We start from the raw sequence: 19,748 nt of genomic DNA on the forward strand, positions 1-19,748 counted from the left end.
AGAGGGAAAATGCTTTGGGAAGAGCTTAAATATCTGTCCTAACTCATTGAGCACTCTCCATGATGTCTGTTCAGAGGACATGAGGCTTTGTACATTTGTAGTATCCACATTACAGCACTGACATTTCTCATCATGAGAGCAATTAGTGTTACCATGGCATTAAAGTACTCCTTCAGCTCAGCAGCTCCCCTCCCTAACCAGTAGAATCACTGGGGTGGTGCAAACCACAATCCTAAGAACAAACTCTCTGCCCCACCATATCTTTATATGTCATGGAGACACTCTTTTATGACTCATGCGTTGCTTCAGGCAACTGTCATGTACCCAACTTCTGCATGACATTGCCAAAACAGTGCCCTGCTCTGCACCCCTCCATCACTCAGCTCTCCGAGGGCTGCCACCCCCACCAGTGCAGCTCCCCATGTGGTGTCACCAGCCATTGCTCCCCAGCAACCTCCTCTTTCCTTAGACCTCCATGCGCCAGCACGGCTATGCACTAAATATAGCATTAACCAGGACATAAAAAGGCTGGTAATGACTCTCTCTTTTTTTCTGGGCATCATTATGTTATCTCCATCCAGAGGACAGCATGGTCAGGTTTTCCCCTGGCACCTCTCTCTGCCTCCACTCCCAAGCAGCTTCCAGAGTCCTTTTGCTCTACAGAGCACTGTGGTAGGCTGTTGTGTTACTTTATGTGTTTGCTGGTGTGGTGTTGGCAAAGAGTGATCATTTAAATGAAAAAACTATGTCTGTCATTCCTTAAACATTTGGATACAATAAACAAAAATATTCTATTTCTCCCACCTCCCCTCCTGCTGGTTTAAACCAGACAGAAGGAACAAAACAGGAGAGAGCATAAAATGACATACTGTGTGCAGGAATTTGCGTGGTTCTCCTCCAAGAGTCCTATGAACCATAACACTGCTCTAATGGACAACAGAAGGGATCTAAAAAAAGTCTAAAAATACAACTGAACAGTCATTCACTGTCAAAAATTCAACCCCTACCAGCAGTTAGACATGGCAAAGCCTGAGAGGACAAGAATCCTTCTCTTTGCACAAGAAGTAATAGCTGCACACGTGTTCACTGCTGAAAGTCTTAACCTGTTAGTGTGTCTGTTAGTGAGGACACTCCTGCCCATGAAAATACAAACTGGCCTCTTTAACATTTGTCTGGTCTGTTGCCTGCAAACAGTCAGCTGAGGCCTGTCCAGGGAGTCTGACTGATAAAAGTTAACATTTTCTTCCAAACACTGTGCACTACACTCAAGAGTAAATCTCTCTAATTTTTAACCTCTTATCAGGAAAAAAAGAATGATTCAGATTAAAAAGATTGTGTAAAAATTAACATTTTTGGCCAGCAAGGGAACTAGTCTCATACCCAGCAGTCAACCCACTGGCCACCAGGATGAAACATAACTGCAGCAACCAAGGAAGTAGTATTAAAGGAAGGTGGGTAGGCAGATAGATAAAACATCCTGTTCATGTTGTAGTTTATGACTGACATTGTCACAATGTTAGAGGGGCATGACTTTTAGTCAGGCAGTACAAAATGGTTTTCAGGAGTGCAATCATCAATCCTTTGTAATACGAACCGGACATGAGGATTTACCTGGTTGAACAACCTTGCTCTGTTGAGGTTTGTTGAGACCAATAAAAGCAATGTGTACAATGGCTCAAAGCACTGACTCACCTGCTGTGAGCAAGCAGTTGGTGGCATTTCTAAAAGTGGTCTTACAAAACCTCCAGAATTAGGAGACTTGAGACACTGAATTCTGGTTTTGGCTGGAGTTAATTTTCTTCATAGTAGCTGGCGTGGGGCTGTGTTTTGGATTTGTGCTGGAAACTGTTGATAATTCAGGGATGTTTTAGATATTCCTGAGCAGTGCTTAACAGAGTCAAGGCCTTTGCTGCCCCTCACGCCGCCCCACCAGTGCGTAGGCTGGGGGAGTGCAAGTAGCTGGGAGGGAACACAGCTGGGACAGCTGACCTCAACTGACTCCAGGGATACTCCATACCATATGGCTTCATGCTGAGCAATAAAACTAGGTTGGCTGGTAGACTGCTGCTCAGGGACTGACTGGGCATCAATCTGCTGGTGGTAAGCAATTCTTTTCATTTGCATCACTTCTCGTTCTCGGTTTTTATTTTTCTCTCTGTTATTTTCTTTTTAATTCATTATTATTATTATTATTGTTGTTGCTTTTGCTGTTATTATAATCATAATTATAATTATAATTATTATCATTATTATATTTTCTTTCCATTATTAAACTGTTCTTATCTCAACCCATGAGTTTTATCACTTATACTCTTGCCATTCTCTCCATCTTTTGGAGGGGCAGTGAGCCAGCAGCTGCATGGTGCTTAGTTGCCAGCTGGGGTTAAACCATAACACACTGTTTCACAACAGCTGTATTCCTTATTAGCTGTGATTCTTGGGACACCACTGGACTGCAGAAGGCACACCAAGAATGAATTTTTACTTGCATGTCTTACTTTGAAGGTGATTTATCAAATAGGTGGAGAAAGTCAGCATGAGTAACCAACAGATTTTCCATAAACATGACATTTTTTAAAAAAAGAACGGCAGGGTATATTTACAGCTATTGACACAGTTCTGCTCTACTTCTACTGTATTCATTGTTGTGATATCAGGATGTCCTATAAGTGGCTGGATATATAATGCTTTATTTCTCTTCTGAAAAACACTTGGATAAGTGATAGCCCTACACAATACTTCTTGCCTATGTAACATAAATCTTAATGATTAGATGACTAAAATAATAGCTCTTACAAACTAGGAACAAACCCAAGCTACCCATGATGCATACAATTTGCTCCTGTGGCCTTCAGCAAAACTGCAGTTTAAGACAATAGCTTTATAAATCATTCTAATAGCCTTGCCTATGTAAAAATGTCTTCATGGTAAGTGGCGTCTGTGCTTACTATCACAATCAATAAAAAAGGCAGCTGAACTCTGCAGCAGCCTTCTTGGAAATTAGGGAAAATCTTGATTAGATTTTGGTTATTTGTGCCATATATTCCCAAATGATAGGAAACAAGGTACTCCAAACTCTTAATAGAGAGAAAGTAGCCCATATCTGGTTTGGAAAAAAAAGTTCTGCCTTCCATTATTTGTATGACATCATGAAGGAAAAGTCAGGATATTAAAGTGGAGAATCAAATCAGTAGTTCGTCCCTCTGCAGCCTGTCTCCAACAATGGCCCAGGCCTGATATCACAAAGGAAGGCATAAGATGTCACTCAGAGCCAGTCTTGCAATAATCTGCTTATGGAGGAAGTTTCTGGCTGTTTTCATAGGATTAAATGATGTTGTGAAACATGGAGTCAAAAATAGTTTGGGTTGTTTTGCTTTTTTTCCCTACAGATGATGTTTTATTGTGCGTGAATGTGTATCCTGCTAAGCCTCCCATGTCACTGCTGCCCTGGGGCAACGAGTCCCACAGAGTAATCACACACTGCAAAACGATTTGTTATTTATCACTGTCTTAGGGCAAACAGTTCCCGGTCTTTTACTCTCTGTTCTTGAGGAAGTGTATGCTTTCTCAAAGCCTTCATGCTCACTCTTGATACTACCTCCTCCAGTGGTTGCTGTTGTTAGTGTGGCAGGAGCAGGAAGGAGAATAGCACTTAACCTGAGTGCATGTGCTACAAAACAATACAGAGGCTGTTTAGTTCTCTCTCTGCATTACTACAACACAGTATTTTCTCTCCTGTTTTTACTACTGTAAACAATAAACCTGGCTGACAATAGGAGAGTTTCCTGTTAGAGCTGCAAGATCAACTAGGATATTGTGAGCAAGGATTTGCTAAACTAAAGCAATCTCTTGACAAAGCGTTTTGCCATTGATCACACCAATTTACCAAAACAGTTATTTTCCAAGTATGATGGGAGTGGGGAGGGGCTCCCTGCAGCCTCTGCTGTCCCACAAAGATGTCAGTTTGGGAGCCTCACCTCCGGGACAGGAGACTCAGTCCCCAGTCCCTGTCTCTCATGGTTCAGAACTGTGACTTGCAACCTTAAATCAGATTCAGGTTTCTGGTTTTCCCCACAAAAAAACCAGAAAATACCTGACATTGGATGGGAGTGGGAGCTTTGTCTGCCCCTGAGTCTCATCTGAGCCCCTTGGCACCTTGCCAGTGAATGCATGGACATGACACCTCTTCACCCCCATGGCTTTGGAGAGCTACTGGCACAGAAAAGGATGTTCCCTGGCTACCAGTGAAACAGCAGGAGCATTGGAGAGGGTAAAGAAGAGGAGCAGGAGCAGGAGCGGGGAGGGTGGGATGGAACAGAGAACAGAACAGCAGTGGGAGAGAAGGAGAAAGGTAAGAAGGAGGCATTACTGGGAGCAGAAAGGGAGACAGCCCAAGAGGTCCTGGTTCTGGAAGCCCCCAGCAGCACCTGGATCATCTCCCTACCTGACCCTGTCTAATTCTCGTCCCATGCAGGTGAAGCAGTGGCTGTCACTTGATTATCTTGGAGCAAGCTGAAAATATAGCAGGACTTGGCCTTTTATTCTTGCTCCTGGCTCTGCATGAGGTTTGCAATCAGCTGTTAATGTCTCTCCCCTCACATAATTTATTCCTCTCTCCTTTTATTGTGATTACAAGGAGCTCTAAGTTTGTCCTGCCCTCCTTGGGTAGCTCAGCTATGGCAAAGTCTTCTCGTGTGCAGCAAGTAAAGCACATTCAGGAATACTAAAAAGCCTTCTCTGCCTCTTCCCTTTAGCATTTCCAATGTGGAATTAAATCATTCCTCACGAGGAGGAGGCTTTGTGTACATGAGTGGTAGAGCAGAGATAGGGTTTTCTATCAAGCTGACAGACAGGAGCCTGCCATCAGCTACCCCAGTGCTTCAAATCCTTCGGCGCAAAGACAGGGATGTCAGGACAGACTGCACCATGGAAAGGGGAGTAGGGAAATACAGACATGGACTTTGAAAGCACAGCCCAAACCCATGTTTCTACTCGGCACAGACTGCTCTGTCCCTAGGTGGACTGTCATCTGGGCCTGAGTACACTGGGGATCATGAGGGAATTTAGGCTTTTCTGGGGGGTTCATCATCCACCAGTGTGGAGCTGCTAGCAAGGGGTAAGAAGCATCATGTAAAACAGATATCTGAGGATTTGGGATTGCTTTAGGATGAGAAAGAGTTCCTCAGGGATGTTAAAAGGTCCAGCAGAGCACTCCTACCTGACTTGGTGCAGACACAAATTATTATCCACTCACACCTGGGGAGTGCAACTGCAGCACCTGTTGAAGAGGCTTTATTTGCCCACATCAACTGTTCTAAGCAGTATTTGTGTGCATATGATTGATTCGGCTGTTCATTGAGACAGCAAGGCCATGGCCATTCACATCTTAAAATAGCAGGCTGAAGTCTTTCCAGGTGTTAGGCAATTGCCTGTTTCTCAGGAGCACTTGCCCTAACCTGGTGTGGCCACAGAGACCACCAGCTGTCAATCTTGGTGCCTGGCCCAGGCAGGCTGGGTGCCCTGCAGCACCAACTCTGGAGGGAGCCCAGAGGAAAAGATTTGGGTTTTAGCAAACAAACCTGCCTTTGGGCAGGTTGAACTAACATGAAAATGTACTTAACATGCCATATGCCACCAGTGCTCCTCTGGACCCAGCCAGCCAAGTGCAGCCACTGATGGCGATGCTCCTATAACGCTGCTTGCTGAGGGTTCATCCTCCACAGTGAAGCAAATGCAGCCAGCCACGGCTTTTAGGCCAGAATATATAACCTGCTTTCCTGTTTTGAAAGGTTTCCATCTGCACAGCACTTCTGGTGGCTAAGGAGGTTGCAAATCCCTCTAAGATGGGCTGTGGAGCTATCCCTGAGCACTTGCATTCCCTCACTCTGACAGGATGGACAGGCAAGCAAATGAAAGGAAAGCATTTTTGCTACTCAGACAGGGAATATAACTCTAAATATGATTCAGCTGCGAGGGGAATGGTTCCCTGACAGGATCCTTCAGTCTATAGTATCTGCTGTGCCATTTCACATGAAATAAAAATTCCCAGCAACATATGCAAAATCCTGTGTCTCTCCTGAAGAGAATCTTTTGGTAGCAGCCCTGCTATTGTTTGCAGGATAAAACCTATTAACTGTGCATTATATTCACCCGCAATTTCCTCTTTTGGGGGTCATCTGGCTTTCAGGAGCACTCTTTTAGCTGCCTGAAGGCAGTGTATGATTTCCCATGGGGATGTCTGAGAGCGGAGCATTGCTGCCAAGTGCTGCACAGATGCTGCTAACCAAGGCTGCCCTCTGCCTCCCCAGGCTCTGCAGCACAGCACTGCTGCACCCCATACCTGTGCCACTGCTGAGCCCTGGCTTTGGGGGACAAGGGGTGCCCCACTGCCAGGGCTATAGAAGAGGCTTCCCTGGGCCCATGGCAGGCCAGTGAATGTGCCCCCCTGGAAACCTGCTCAGTGGGGACCAACTTGTGCTCCTCTGCCTCTTGCATTCACCTCTTTCATCAGCATTCCAATTAATAAGCCTTTACAGAAACCTCTTATTATGAGGGGAAGAAAACTGGGCCTTTAACATTAGTCCACTGTTTACACAGAACTGTTAAGTCTAATGAGAAATTAAATTATTTTTGTTATTGGAGTAATGCATAATACATTCATTTACAATAGCTTGCAAAACGAAAACTTTACAGAATTGACTATGTCATGTATAAGGAGATGCCATGAGACTGTAACTTAAAAGGATGGTCAGCTCATTAAAAACCCAGCATGGCAGTTCCATCTGCAGACCATTCTAGAGGCTGTATTGTCTTATTTACATCACTCATGTTAAGCCATCCTTACACTGCTCCTTGTACCATTCCCAAAAGCAGCTGGCAGGAGTGCACCTTGACTGGGACTCTCTTCCTAAGTAGCATTACACACTATAGATATGTTGATGGAAGGGGATATTATGACACCTGTTGACATTTGTTAGTGAGGGGAGCTTCTGCTGAAGTTAAACTTACAGTACCAACTTGAGAATACAAATGATATTTTTGCAGAGGGACAATGCCATTCACTGACATCAGTGGAAGTTAGAGGCTTATGGCCTTTGTGGCTTTGAGGTTTAGTTACCTAGACTTGCCTATTGGAGAGAATCGGGAGATTCAAAGCTCAGCTCCTGACACCTCAAATTTCAGAAATCATAGTTCAGTGCATTGATGAGTTGAGTCTACCAGCTTCCCAAGCCATGATATTGTAGCCTTAAAAGTTATTTGACTTGTTGAATATCCTTTTATACATATATGTAGATGATTGTTATACAGGCACATACTCCTATTAATAATGAATGTCCTTCAGGGACAAGGCATAAATCTGCATTTATACCACATCCAGTTTGCTTTTGACCCCTTTGTCTCACAGACCCAAGCACTAGGGTGTGAGGAAACAGTGGTTGCCCCATGACACCTAATTTCTACAAAAAGCAACATGAATCACCCCTAGTACTCACAGCACAGTGCCAGTGCTTTTCCTCTTGACTGTGAAGTGCGTGGAGTCCTCCGAGAATTCCACCTCATAGTTGGCTTCCTCGGCGGTAACCCCAGGACCTTCGATCTTGAGCGGGACTTCAAACCTCTGCTTGTTGGGGTCATAGAGCTAAAGCAAGGTGAGGAGGGAGCAGGTTAACTCACTACTCAGTGTGCATTGCTTTGGTTAAATTATTCCAACCCCTCAAATGCTCACCCTGAACCGGAGTCTGTCCTTTGTCTGGAACTCCGCTTCCAAGACGATCGGGGAAATGTCATTTCCAAACAGGGACAAGGACTGGCGTTTGTTCAGTGTGACCCTGGAGTGGAAACATTGATCACTGGCTGAGACCACCCTGGGGAGAGCTGGGGAAACAACCCAGCTATTCTGTCAGCTCTTTCAAAATAAATCATTATTTCATTGTCAAGAGAAATTATCCCTGAGGTCAGCCTATGCTGTCCTTGATGTTAATCGATAAATAGGTGCCACCAAAGCAAGGAGACCGCAGAGTCTCCCGGGACACAGCTACCAGGGTGGGAGGGACCAGCCTGTGCCCCTGCCTGACTTCCTCACCAGTGGTGTGGTGAGAACACAGAGCCCCAGTTCCATGGCATATGCACAGGGAAACGTGCCCATTACCCTCCTTGTCACAAGCTGAGCGTGAGTATCGGAGCAGCTTGGGGGAGATCTTCAGCGAGAGCCCCCAGGGCGGCAGCGGTGGGGCAGTGCCAGCCAGCAGCACCTGAGGAGCCACACACACTCACCTCCAGCCTTTGTCTGTCTTCTCGATGTTCCCAGCCCGCGAGTAGCCGTAGGGACTGTCCTCAGGGAAGAAGCACCAGGGAGCGTTGGGCACATCGGTGCTGCACCAGGTGCAGCCCCGCGCCTCGCAGGCCTCCTGGGACGCGCCCGGCTGGGGGTGGCAGTCGATGCGCTTCTTCACTGCAACGGCCCCAGGGCACTGCGCATCCCGGCTGGAGCCAAGGCACCCGCCTAGGGCTGGGCACAGGGAAAAACAGTCAGAGCAGCAGAGAACCACGTTAAAAAAACCCCACAACAATACAAACTTCTTCAGTTTGTTTTTCATGTGTTTTTTTCCCTGTTTTAGGGCCGACACCCATGGTCCCTTGGACTAAGATGGCAGCAGAGCAGCCTGCTCATGACAGAGCAAGAGCAACAGCCACTTTCTTTTACAAGTTGAGGCAGTGGGTCTGTATTATTCAGCTCTCAAAGCTGCTTGTGCTCAGCTAAAGCACGACTTGCTTGAAATACTCATGGAAAGTTAAATAGCAGGGTAATGAAGCTCCTGGTGAGGCGTGAGAGCAACTCTGCAGGCTGGCTGAACAGGAGGGATGCTTTGGCAAGGCCTGCTATTGATATTAAAATGTTATAGTTTCTGTTTATTTATTCTCGTGTTATACACAGAGGTTATCTATCTTTAGAGATACAAATATGTGATATCAACATGTATGATATAAATAGAAAATACTGATTATATATACACGTTTGTATTGGGTTTCTTTTCTATATCAAAAGACTATGATATACACGTAGTATTAGTAGTTTGTGTTGATACAGTAGGGTTACAAGTAAAGGGGAGATGCCACCAGTAAAAGAAAAGGCACATATTAGTCACTCGCAGAATCATCCTGAAAGAAAACCTTAGTAAGATGCTAAATATTTTCTTTTTTACAGCTGAAGGTCAAGTCCTGTAGTCCCTCTGCACATTGTGAGCCTCTCAAGAGCAGAGGGACCACAAGACCAGCTCTCTGCCATGCTGACAAACCATTGTTAGCAAATATTCTGAGAGCGAGCAGGCATACTTCAGGCAGCATACTTATTTTGATGCTAATTTATGTCATTTTAGTCATTTCGGCAATATTTAAAGATTAAATCTACTTGAACAATAATTGCTCTTTGATATAAAATGACTAACACCTTTGCTTTAATTTTTCTTTCATGTGGACTGTTGTGTGCTTGAAAGCCTAAAACGTGATTGCTGATGCAGTCTGGGCTTCTCCATAGAATGAACTTTACAAGCAGATGTGCACAAGCAATAATTATACATGCTGGAAAAATTTACAGAATAAATCTAGTAGATTCACTAGAGAATGCCATCATGCTGCAATGCCAGAGTTGATTTCCATGTGGGGGATGAGAATGCTGAAAAGCAGGAGCTGAGTGCCATCTACATTTTTCTTTTGAGAAAACTCTCATCCTCCCTTCTATATGGGAACATCTGACACGCAGGTCTGATGCTCCCAGGATGCTCAGCAGAGCTCGCTACTCGCTGCCACAGCACCTCATATCCTCCTCTAAAGGCAGGAATTAACAGGAATTATCTGGTTGAAAACCTTTACCAGCTGCTTGGCAGGCAGGACTGGCTTCCACTTCTGTTTTCTGGGGCAGAGAGTGATGTCCCACAGGCTGACTGCTCTCTGTCCAGTATTCACCCCTCATGATCTGTCACATAGGAAAGCTCTAAATTCTGATCCTCTTTTTCACCTAAAGCATAATAGGACTATGAGCATCCTTCTGCAATCCCTAAATTATTTCTTCTTGGAGCACAAAATAAACTAAACCCATGACATTTCATTTTACTTTGGGGTATGTTTTTTAATAGGAGTCAAATGCAGCATCGGCGTTTTCATTGCTGAAATCAAAGAGTATGACTGAACATAGTACAGCAGATTATTAATGTGGCATTCATTTTACATAGCATAGGTTTGTGGGAGACTTTTATGAACTCATTTGTATAGTAAAATACTTTCAAAATACTTCTTATGAAGGATATTGTGAATGCAAAACTAGTTCAAGGGAAAAAATATTGCCCCAGCAGAAGCCAGAAAGTTTCTTAATGTTTTTTTTTTCTCCCATTAATGCAAAGTTTACATTTTCCAGGAAATTTTAAAAACAAACACTTGCAGGTGTAAGCAGCTGAACAAGGCTGCAATCTCATTCATCTCTTGTTCCTGGATTTACTTCTATTGTAGTACAAATGTGGTAGTAGCAACTGGGAAGATGTAATTTTCCTTCCCTACTTTTTAAAATAATTAAAAAAAATCTCTGCATCATTTTCACTGTATTTATGGCCCATGTCTGTAAACGTACATAAGAGATGAAATCCAAACAAGCAGTTGAATATATAGAAACAGCTATGGCGACTTGCTGCTTTTCCACGATAATTTCCATGGGAACAGAAGCTAAAGCAAGGTAGTTGAAAAGATATACATGAAAAACTATCCTCGTTGATTTTTAAAAACCTTGACTTCAATTTTGCAAAATTAAGATTAAAATTAAGGTATAAGGAAGGAATTAAAGTATTACCACATGGTTTTTAATTTAACAGCATTAGTCTTTATATTTTGGGTTCATCCATATGTTTCAAAGGCATTTGCTTCAGGTTCCCTCCTCCAGCAACACAGTAATATGTATTCTCCCTTTATTAGACTCTGGGCCAAATTAACCTCTGGTAAGCTGGGGTAGAATCAGAGAAAACACACTAGGAAAGCAATGGGTCACTTTCAGGAGCTGAATGATCCCACTGAGTCCCGTGTGCCTGTGCTGGTGCCCAAGAGCTAAATACACTGTAGGACTGGGGTATGTTTCTAAACAAGCCAGCTCTATTGTCCTCCCACAGTCACCTCATGTGGAGTCAGTGCCATGCCTGTTCTCTCCTTTTACATGGAACATGATCACCTCCTCTAATGGCTCTTTTGTTGCTACCACATGCATATTTTGCTTTTGAAGCCTATGACAAAATACAAGTGCTGTATATTTACCTGCAAGTACAATGGCCAAGAAACACAGGCTCCTCATCCTTGCCATGGTCGAAGGAGGACTTCTGCAGGCAGCCTGGAGCCTTTTATACAAGGCAGGGGCACAATAAGCACTGTTTCCCATACACAATCAGAAACATTGCAAATATTTTCTCAATGTTCGTAACTTTCATGAGATTAATTGTAACACACGACCTTGCCTGTATTTAAGAACATGACCTTGCCTGTATTCCGGAACGTGTCTAAGCAGATAAGATGTAGTCAGTAATTTGTCCACAAACTTTGCTCAACTTTTGAATTCCAGCTTCGAGAGAACATGATTTTCCCATAACTTCTTAGATAATTAATTTTTCAGAGACCACCGTCTTTTTTTTTTTGAAACAAGCATCTTCAGACAATGAGAGTCCAGTGCTTACCTTTTTCTGATTTCATATTATCTTTTGTCTCTTATGTGGTTTTACAGCAAAAATTATGTTTGGAGAAAAACAGTCAAAGAATTCTCCATTAAAACAAGACACTTGATACTGTGACCTTTACAAAATGACATTTTTCTTCCAATTACTTGATGGCAAGAGCTTTCAGAGTAAAGCTGTTTTCTATGGTAAGACCTGGTTTAGCTGGAAAATACAATATTCATATGAATCTTAAACACACACTAAAAAAGCCCACAACTACTCAGAGTTTCCAGATGACAGACCCAAAACCAGGGATCACCACGCTGTTGCCATCATTTGTGTAGCTTGGCACAACACAATGGGTGGGTTTTACCTACTGGGCCAAGGGGAACAGGGACCCTCCACCAGGCACAAAAATGACTGCCACGTGAGTCTTGTGTGTAAATCCACTCTCCACTGGGACTTCTGCTCAAAGTTGTGATATAGACCCAAATCATTTGTGTGTACACCTTCTGAGTGCCCAAAAAGCATGATAGACAAACACTAACTGGTATTGCTGCTGTTTAACTAACTTATACATTGTTTCTTAACAATATATATCATTCATTACACCCATTTCTGCCAAAACTTGGAATAAATTCACAAGCAAATCACAAGCAGTACTTTCATCTCCTTTCAAGCTGAGCAGAGAAAGAAATAATTCCTCCAAGATCAGTAAGAGTCATCCAAACTTTTTTGTTTGACAGACTACACATAGTAAGGTACGAACTGTCATCTCATAGGAACAGGAACCAGCTGCTTCATTTTAAGTCTGTAAAGTACTTAGTGTGAAGGAATCCCAGTAGGTTTCTCAGTACTATCAAAATACAAATAATGGCCAACGAGAACACAGATGTGGGATACCAGAACAACTATGGGCTGTATTACTCAGCAAGCTACTCTATTGCATTGTGTAAAATTGTGCTTTTTACGTTGAAGACTTCTGCAGGGGAAGTGAATTTTTTATAAGGAAGTATGATGAAAAAGGCAAAAAAGTAGTTCACATTCACATCTTTATTTAAGTGTTACCTACACAAGCTATAATTTACAGACTGGTATTTCTGAAAAATAAAAACAAAACAACCAAAAAACCTCAATATCCAAACACTGTATCTGAATCTACATAAAACTTCAAAATTTGCAGAATTTACAAATTAATATTCAGAGCAGTTGGGTAAATTATACATCCTCCCTCAATATCCATGCTCCAAGAGCTTTAAAAGTCATACAGGCACAAGATAGGATATTTTCTTTATACAACCATCTATTTACATAGCTTTTTCCAATACACGTGGTTCAGTTCTCAAAGTAACTGCCAAGGTTTGCAAAACAGTGTATTTAAAATACATTTAGCAGCATATAAAATTAGATAAAAAGGAAAGACAATTTGCTTTAAAAAAAGAAAATGTGAGATGATAGAAACAAATCCATAAGAAAAATAGATTAAGATATATTTGTCATGACCTTAAGAACAGCTAGTCATTGCAGAACATAGGTAAAACACAAATAAAACAAACCAATTTGTGAGTATTTGAGTTCTAGTCCTGAGCATAGAGATACACAGCTGCACAACTTTGGTCAACACAGATTATACGCTAACATTACACAAATCATATGGCATTTGCTGTTAGCAGGATACAGCCATGTCAGATAGATGTATCATTAACAGCTTCTTCCCATCTATTATTCACTCCACTTTCCTAACAACAGTGTAAGTGACCTTTAGAATCTTGAAACTGCCTCTCATAATCACAGGCTGATACCTGGGACGCCATCCTTCCCCTGCTACCCTAAAATGCAAAACAGCTGATCATACTTATGAGTGAAATACAGCAGAGCGCTTTTGTTATATATTCCAGGTTATAATTTTGAGATGGTCATTAGAGAAGACTGAATTCCAGTTAATTTAAACTGCAAGTATTACATATGCACACAAATTCAGCCATAATATATAGAGATACATATGTGACTGTTGAGACACGAGTGTGTTACCAAGAGGTTATTAAATACAGTACATATTTTAAGGACAGCAGGTCTAGTAGAAGAGTTCACACATTGTCAGTTTGTTCCAATCATCAGTGTTTACCTAATAAACATGCAGCAAACTGCATAGAGTACACCTCAAATTGATCAATATATTCATTTATACCCATAATTTCAATTACTGGCAAGATCTTCACTTGCATCTCCTGTATCTGAGATCTGTCCGTCTATTATATTTCGAGCTTTCCAGATCCTCACAGTCCGGTCACTGAAAAACAACACAAAGCAATATTAGTGCTAGTTAATCAAACTGGGGAAGGAGAGATACTGGAGAGGGGGGCAGGGGGAAGCTTCCTTAAAAGCTCGGGTGTCTTAATGAGAAAGGTATTGCTGGCAAAATAACATTTCTTTAATGGGTATGCAAGAGTTACTCCACCTCCAGGAGACTTTATAATCTAAAATGTCCAACATTTAAGATTCCCTAACTTTATCACAGCATTGGCTATTACTTTTAACCATCTAGGAAAGTATAAAGATTTATGTCTAAGGAAAGTAAAATCCTACTCTCCTACTACCTAATTTTCTAAAATACAAGCAATGGTAATAGGTTCAGGTAGACATCAGAGAAGAGCTTCCATCATGTAGCTATTTGCAACTCAGCAGACCACAGGCAAACAGCCAGTGTACTACAGAATTAGGGAGACAGACTCAATAGGACAGAACTAATTCCTGCCATTAAAAGAGTGTGAAATGTTACAACAGGTAATATCAAACCTGAAATGGGCTCCATTTACACAAGAGGTGTCAATCCATTATAGGAAAAAGTAAAAAAAGCTCAGAACCACAAGACAACATGAAGTCCTAACTCCCTCCACAAAAAAACCCCAACAAACCCAAACACCTTCGTGAGGGGCTGGAAAGCATAAACCCATGAGCTGGTGTTTAGAAGGCCAGGAGAGGCAATCTGTAATTCTGTACTTTTGAAAACAATCACTATTTACACAATTTTAAAGTATGTGTAAGTGAAATATCACATTGAATGTGTTACAGAGCTGTACTATCATAACTTAAAAGTAAAACAAATAGCAATTTATTCCATGAAAGGTAAGTTATGAATCTCATAAAAACTGAGCGACTAGCAACCCCCACAAAAGAAGCCAGCATGCAGGGCAGACTGTGTGACAGTTTTAAGTGTTTTCTGACTTGTGCCTTTATTTCACTGTTAAATTGCCAGAAATAGTCTAAGTTTTATAGACCTTAGGCACACTGTTAGAAATGCCAAAAGGCTGTAATTTTCTTTTTTTATGGTAAAAATAGAATAAATTTCAGATGTATGTATGTTCTAAACTTATTAATAATCTTTAGACAAACAGAGACATAAGCTTTGACATCTCTACCCCTATTAGTGCTTAAACATAAAAATGGACTACCAAAAAGGTCAACTTGGCAACTTTAAAATCCTGTTATGATTCTGAAAGATCTGCTTTTAATTCAGAAGGCCAGAAGCTTCCACAATTTGCTCTTTCTTGATCAAGTCCCCTGAGGTTTCAGGTCCTCAATTTGCTCACTTTTACTTAGGAAACAAATATTCAAATCAAAGTGTTTAAAGGACAGCAGGATGGCTTGCAAAGCTTCTGCTAATATGTCAGCACTTAAAAACTAACCAACCAACCAACCAAAAAACAACCACGTACCATGGCTTCTAGAAAAATCCACACAGGTCAGGAATGAGTCCCAACAGGACACAGCCCAACTGAGAGACAAGCTAATAAAGTTCCCAACTACTGCCAAATTCTCCCTGCCATCCTGTAGGTTAGTGGTCTCCAAACCTTTTTGATCATGCACCCCCTACCACTAAAATTTTTTGAGCCCACGTTGCCATGTGTATTTATTCATTTATAAATTATATACATGTACTACTGAATACTGAATTTCTCCCAGCACCCCACTAGATCATGTTGTGCATCCCCTGGGTGCATGCACACCACTCTGGAGATGGCTGTGATAGATTGTTAGCTTTGAGGGGCATGGACTGGACAGTTCTCCTGATCCTTGCTATGAAGTGACTTACACAACTGAAAATGTTCTAATGCATTTGCATGTACAGAATTCTAGCAGGAGCGATGGAATAGAAAGATTCTTGGAGAGTAACTCACTCTGCTGCTGTGAAAATCTGGCTGGAGTTGGTGCAGATGGCATTTATGGGGCTGTCATGTCCCTTCATCTCCCCGATGGGTGCAAAGGTATCCACATTCCAGAGCTTGAGGATGCCTCCTCTGCAGCCGCTGAGCAGAACTGGAGCGCTAGGTATGAGACCAAGAGCACATACCCAGTCCTTATGAGCATTAGGAACTTGCTGAAAAAGAGAAGGCAGGCAAGTCTCAAAAACTTCTGGAGGAACAAACAGAAAAGTAAGCCTGACTCCTGTCCTGCAGCAGTTTTGCTACATGACTCTGGGTGTATCCCAGCCCTGTGGATCCTCCCTCTTTAGAGCAAGGAGGGTGATAACTTCCATAAGGCTACTTCTATACCATGCGCTTGTTTCTTTTTTGTGAAATAGTACTGCAAAACAAGAAGAAAATCCAAAATACGACTGACCTAATGTGGAACAGAAATCAGTTTAGGATAATGATAAACCTGCATATTTTAAAATGCATATTTGAATGCATTTTCAAATATATGGCCTCTGTATATGTTTCAAGTCTGTCCATAAAACTGCTATAAAACACGTAAAAATAAAATCCAAAATACTGCTTAAAAATATAACAGGAAGACAGAAACTGTTTCTGTATTTGCTATCTTCCTTTCTTCTTCTCTCATTACACATTATAAATTGATTTTGTGATGTTGCACTTAACAAAATGCATTAATTCTTTATTGAGGAAGGGCACTAGCATTTTACTTCCAATTCAGAAAGCAAAATGCTTCACAGACCGATTGAGAACAGCATCCTTTTGGTACTACTAGTAGGGAAGTAATAGTCCGAGTCTTCTGTCATTTAGGGGGACCAAGAGGAGCTCTTTTGCAGTTCAGTTTGGTAGGAACTCCTTTACTTTGCTGCATTTCTCATATTATGGAGTACTGTCAGCCTTCTCGGATCATCTTGGTGTTTCATCTATAATATAGACTGTTACCACAACATTGATAGTCTTGTTCTGCAGCACTTCATGAAACTGGGAGGGGGAGAGGTTCTTATAAATCTTAGTTTTGTCACAGCAAGGTTTCGTGGCTTGGGATGTATAACACCAAGTTGAAGTAAATGGTCTCTGAATTCTTTTGAATAGCATACTTGTTAAGTGATTTTCATCAATTACAGAAGATCAGATCTGTTTAACCTGTATATGCCAAACTAGGACCTCTGATGCAATTTAGTATTTATACTGTAAAGCAACTAAGCTGTTTCAGGTTTTGGTTGCTTGGTAGATTAAGAAGAGTGATTAAGAAAGTAGATTAAGAAAGTTCAACCCGTGACCTTGGAGATTTTGAAAACTCAGCTGGGCAAGGCCTTGAGAAACCAGATCTAACTACAAAGTTGGCCTTGCTTGGACCAGCAGGCCAGCTTCACACTGTGACCTCCAGTGCGTCCTTCCACCCTGAATTACCACATGATTAGCAAAAGTAACAGCACTTCCCTACATTTTCTAAAACCGACAGTGAATAAAAATTATTTATAGTTTGTCAAATGCTTTGGTCTTACCTCCTTGAAACATATACAGCATTTTATAGAAATAAAAAGGAAGAAGGAAGTGTGAGATAATTTTTATCAAGTTCTACTTTTAAAACCAACAGAACAAACAGGGGGACACCAAGTATATAAATTATGAAATGCACATATACCACAAGGAAAATAAGAAAAGGAATATAATTAGTCCAATTTACATAGTACTTCACCCCTGGTTCCATATTCTGTCTGATGTTAAATTAATTGCAACAGCAAAAATGCATATTTGTAATATTTTAATGAGCCTAAAATGCAAGAGCAAAAACACTTCTTACAACTTTAATGAAGTCATTCTGAGAATACAAGATCTTTCCTGTTCCTGTGGTTTTGGTATAAGCTGCTTAGTACATTTCTCTGGACAGAAAGATACGAGGGTGGATGTCCCAATATGGTCAAGAGAAAATTGTCTGTAAAAAGCTGCATTTATGAATTCTTATTTTAACTGTGAAGTCTTCGTATTACTCTGAAAAGGAACTGGCACCCAATTGGACAATTTTGAAAGAAGGTCAAGAAAGTTTGTGAATTTATGGAACACTAAGTATGTCCATATTGAAATTTTCTTCTTAAGATGACCAGTCCATTATTTTTTCATGTTCCAAAACTTTAAAATTCTATTTGTTTCCTTGCTATCAGTCTGCACATTAAATGTAGATAAAAGACAGGTTCCTCCTCACCCCCAAAATCATTAGATGATTGGTATCTAAACAGATTTTAAAAAACAGCACTCTTTTCTGGTATTTGTTTTTCTGCCTTCCAGTTCTCATAGTCTCAAGTTAAACAAACATATCTGTACCTCAACAACCTCTCATAGGACCTAAAAGAATAGACCAGCTTATGTCAAGTAGCCAAAAATCAAAGTTCTTCATGCCAAACAAACTGCAAATCCCCTGGATTTGAGGTCCTTTTGCACCCCTCTCCCTTAATTTTTTTGTTTACATAAGAAAAAACATACAGCAAATGTGTTCTATCAGCAAACATTATTATGAATGTGTTGTATACATTACATAACATATGGATTGTATGCAAGATGAATGGAGATCTAAGGGGTAAGACTGGGTGGAGCGAGGTAGGTTATAAACCCTCTTCACAACAAAATATTCTCTAGTCTGATCTAAAGCATTGGTTCTCATTAATGAGTTCCCAGTCCAAAATTTACTAATGACAAGGATGATATCCAATAGTTCCAGCCACTGATGAGGCAAGTGCTGCCTTCATTCTGAAGCAGAAAAACAAACCCCACACACTCAGAGCTAAAATAGAAGAATAATCACTTCACCAGAATTTCCTGACGCTACATACACAGAAGAGAAAAGCAACTGCGTTCCTAGTGTAAAGATCAAGTACATTATTGATTTCTTTCCTAGTCAGTGCTCTATGCCTTCCCCGTTAAAAACATCAGTGTCTACAGGAATAGTCATTGTATGAGCCTAAACACTTACACAGCCTGAAAACTGTTCTACAGCATGACTGTCGCAGTAGCTGCATGATTTTTTCCATTACCTGAAGAAGGTCTTTTTGAGACAAATCCCATTTCTTAATTCCATTATCTCTGGATCCACTAAAAAGGTTGTCACCCATAATAGCAAGTGCTTCAATGCCATCATAATGAGGAGGTTCAAAATTGTGTGTAGGACTTACACTTCCAAGAGCCCCTTCAGTCACATCAAACATCTAAAATAAATAACACAGTATGTTATGTGAAATTTTCTGCCATCTAACATGCTCGAAAGTCATGCAGCAAATAACTTCAGGGAAAGAACTTAGGAAGTCTTATTACAGACCACTGTATCACGATGTATATTTCACAGAATTATCTACCAGAACCACTCCTTTCTCTTTTTCCACCTCTTGTCTAAATCAGGAATGCTTCACTGACTTCAGAGAAGACTGCTCTGGGAAGAAATACTACTACTTGAATATGATACACACAGTAGCTTCATACAAAGGGCCTCTATGTACACTGTGTGATGGACTAGAGAACAGAGTTCATAAGTGAGTTTGGGAAACATGATTCATGCTGGGAGAATCGCACAGGCAGCTTCAGGAAGAAGCATTAATATATTTTTCTGGATAAGTTGTTTTGGTAAGGGTTACATTCCACTACATGCTGATGCTTTTCACAGACTAGACACACCCCTCTCCTGGCTTGTGCTCCAAGAATAGGGTCTTAGATTCTTTAAGTCAGGTTGTTTTAACAATTTAAGGCATAATCAATCCCATCAGGTCTTTGTCCCAAGAGCAGCAGTGCAAGCAATGCTGTTTCATTTTGCATTGTAGGGAGCCGGAACTCACCCAGTGGGACTGAGCTGAAAAGGAACAGA

General features: G+C 41.3%; 2 protein-coding genes across 12 annotated transcripts in view; both read right to left on the minus strand.

The window, feature by feature from the left end:
* Nucleotides 1-11,371, minus strand: part of LOC108495571 (sucrase-isomaltase, intestinal-like) — a 58,101-nt gene extending 46,730 nt beyond the window's left edge. The window contains exons 1-4 of one of the 2 annotated variants that reach the window (XM_017811389.1): nucleotides 11,293-11,371; nucleotides 8,275-8,509; nucleotides 7,727-7,829; nucleotides 7,494-7,639 (exon numbers count right to left, since the gene is read on the minus strand). In XM_017811389.1, the coding sequence (XP_017666878.1) occupies nucleotides 7,494-7,639; nucleotides 7,727-7,829; nucleotides 8,275-8,509; nucleotides 11,293-11,338 (530 nt within the window). In that variant the 5' untranslated portion in view covers nucleotides 11,339-11,371. Of the gene's footprint in view, nucleotides 1-7,493; nucleotides 7,640-7,726; nucleotides 7,830-8,274; nucleotides 8,684-11,292 lie in introns of those variants that run through there. The other variant, XM_017811388.1, reaches the window with a different exon arrangement.
* A 1,348-nt stretch (nucleotides 11,372-12,719) lies between these two features.
* The window catches only part of KIF21A (kinesin family member 21A), an 87,818-nt gene continuing 80,789 nt past the window's right edge, over nucleotides 12,720-19,748 (minus strand). For all 10 annotated transcript variants that reach the window (XM_017811464.1, XM_017811462.1, XM_017811468.1 and 7 more), the window contains 3 exons: nucleotides 18,928-19,098; nucleotides 15,863-16,062; nucleotides 12,720-13,974 (listed from right to left, as the gene is read on the minus strand). In XM_017811464.1, coding sequence (XP_017666953.1) covers nucleotides 13,881-13,974; nucleotides 15,863-16,062; nucleotides 18,928-19,098 — 465 coding nt within the window. In that variant the 3' untranslated portion in view covers nucleotides 12,720-13,880. The remainder of the gene's footprint in view (nucleotides 13,975-15,862; nucleotides 16,063-18,927; nucleotides 19,099-19,748) is intronic.

Source organism: Lepidothrix coronata, unplaced genomic scaffold (genome assembly GCF_001604755.1).
Source record: "Lepidothrix coronata isolate B3197 unplaced genomic scaffold, Lepidothrix_coronata-1.0 Scaffold32, whole genome shotgun sequence".
In the NCBI taxonomy this organism is placed as follows: domain Eukaryota; kingdom Metazoa; phylum Chordata; class Aves; order Passeriformes; family Pipridae; genus Lepidothrix; species Lepidothrix coronata.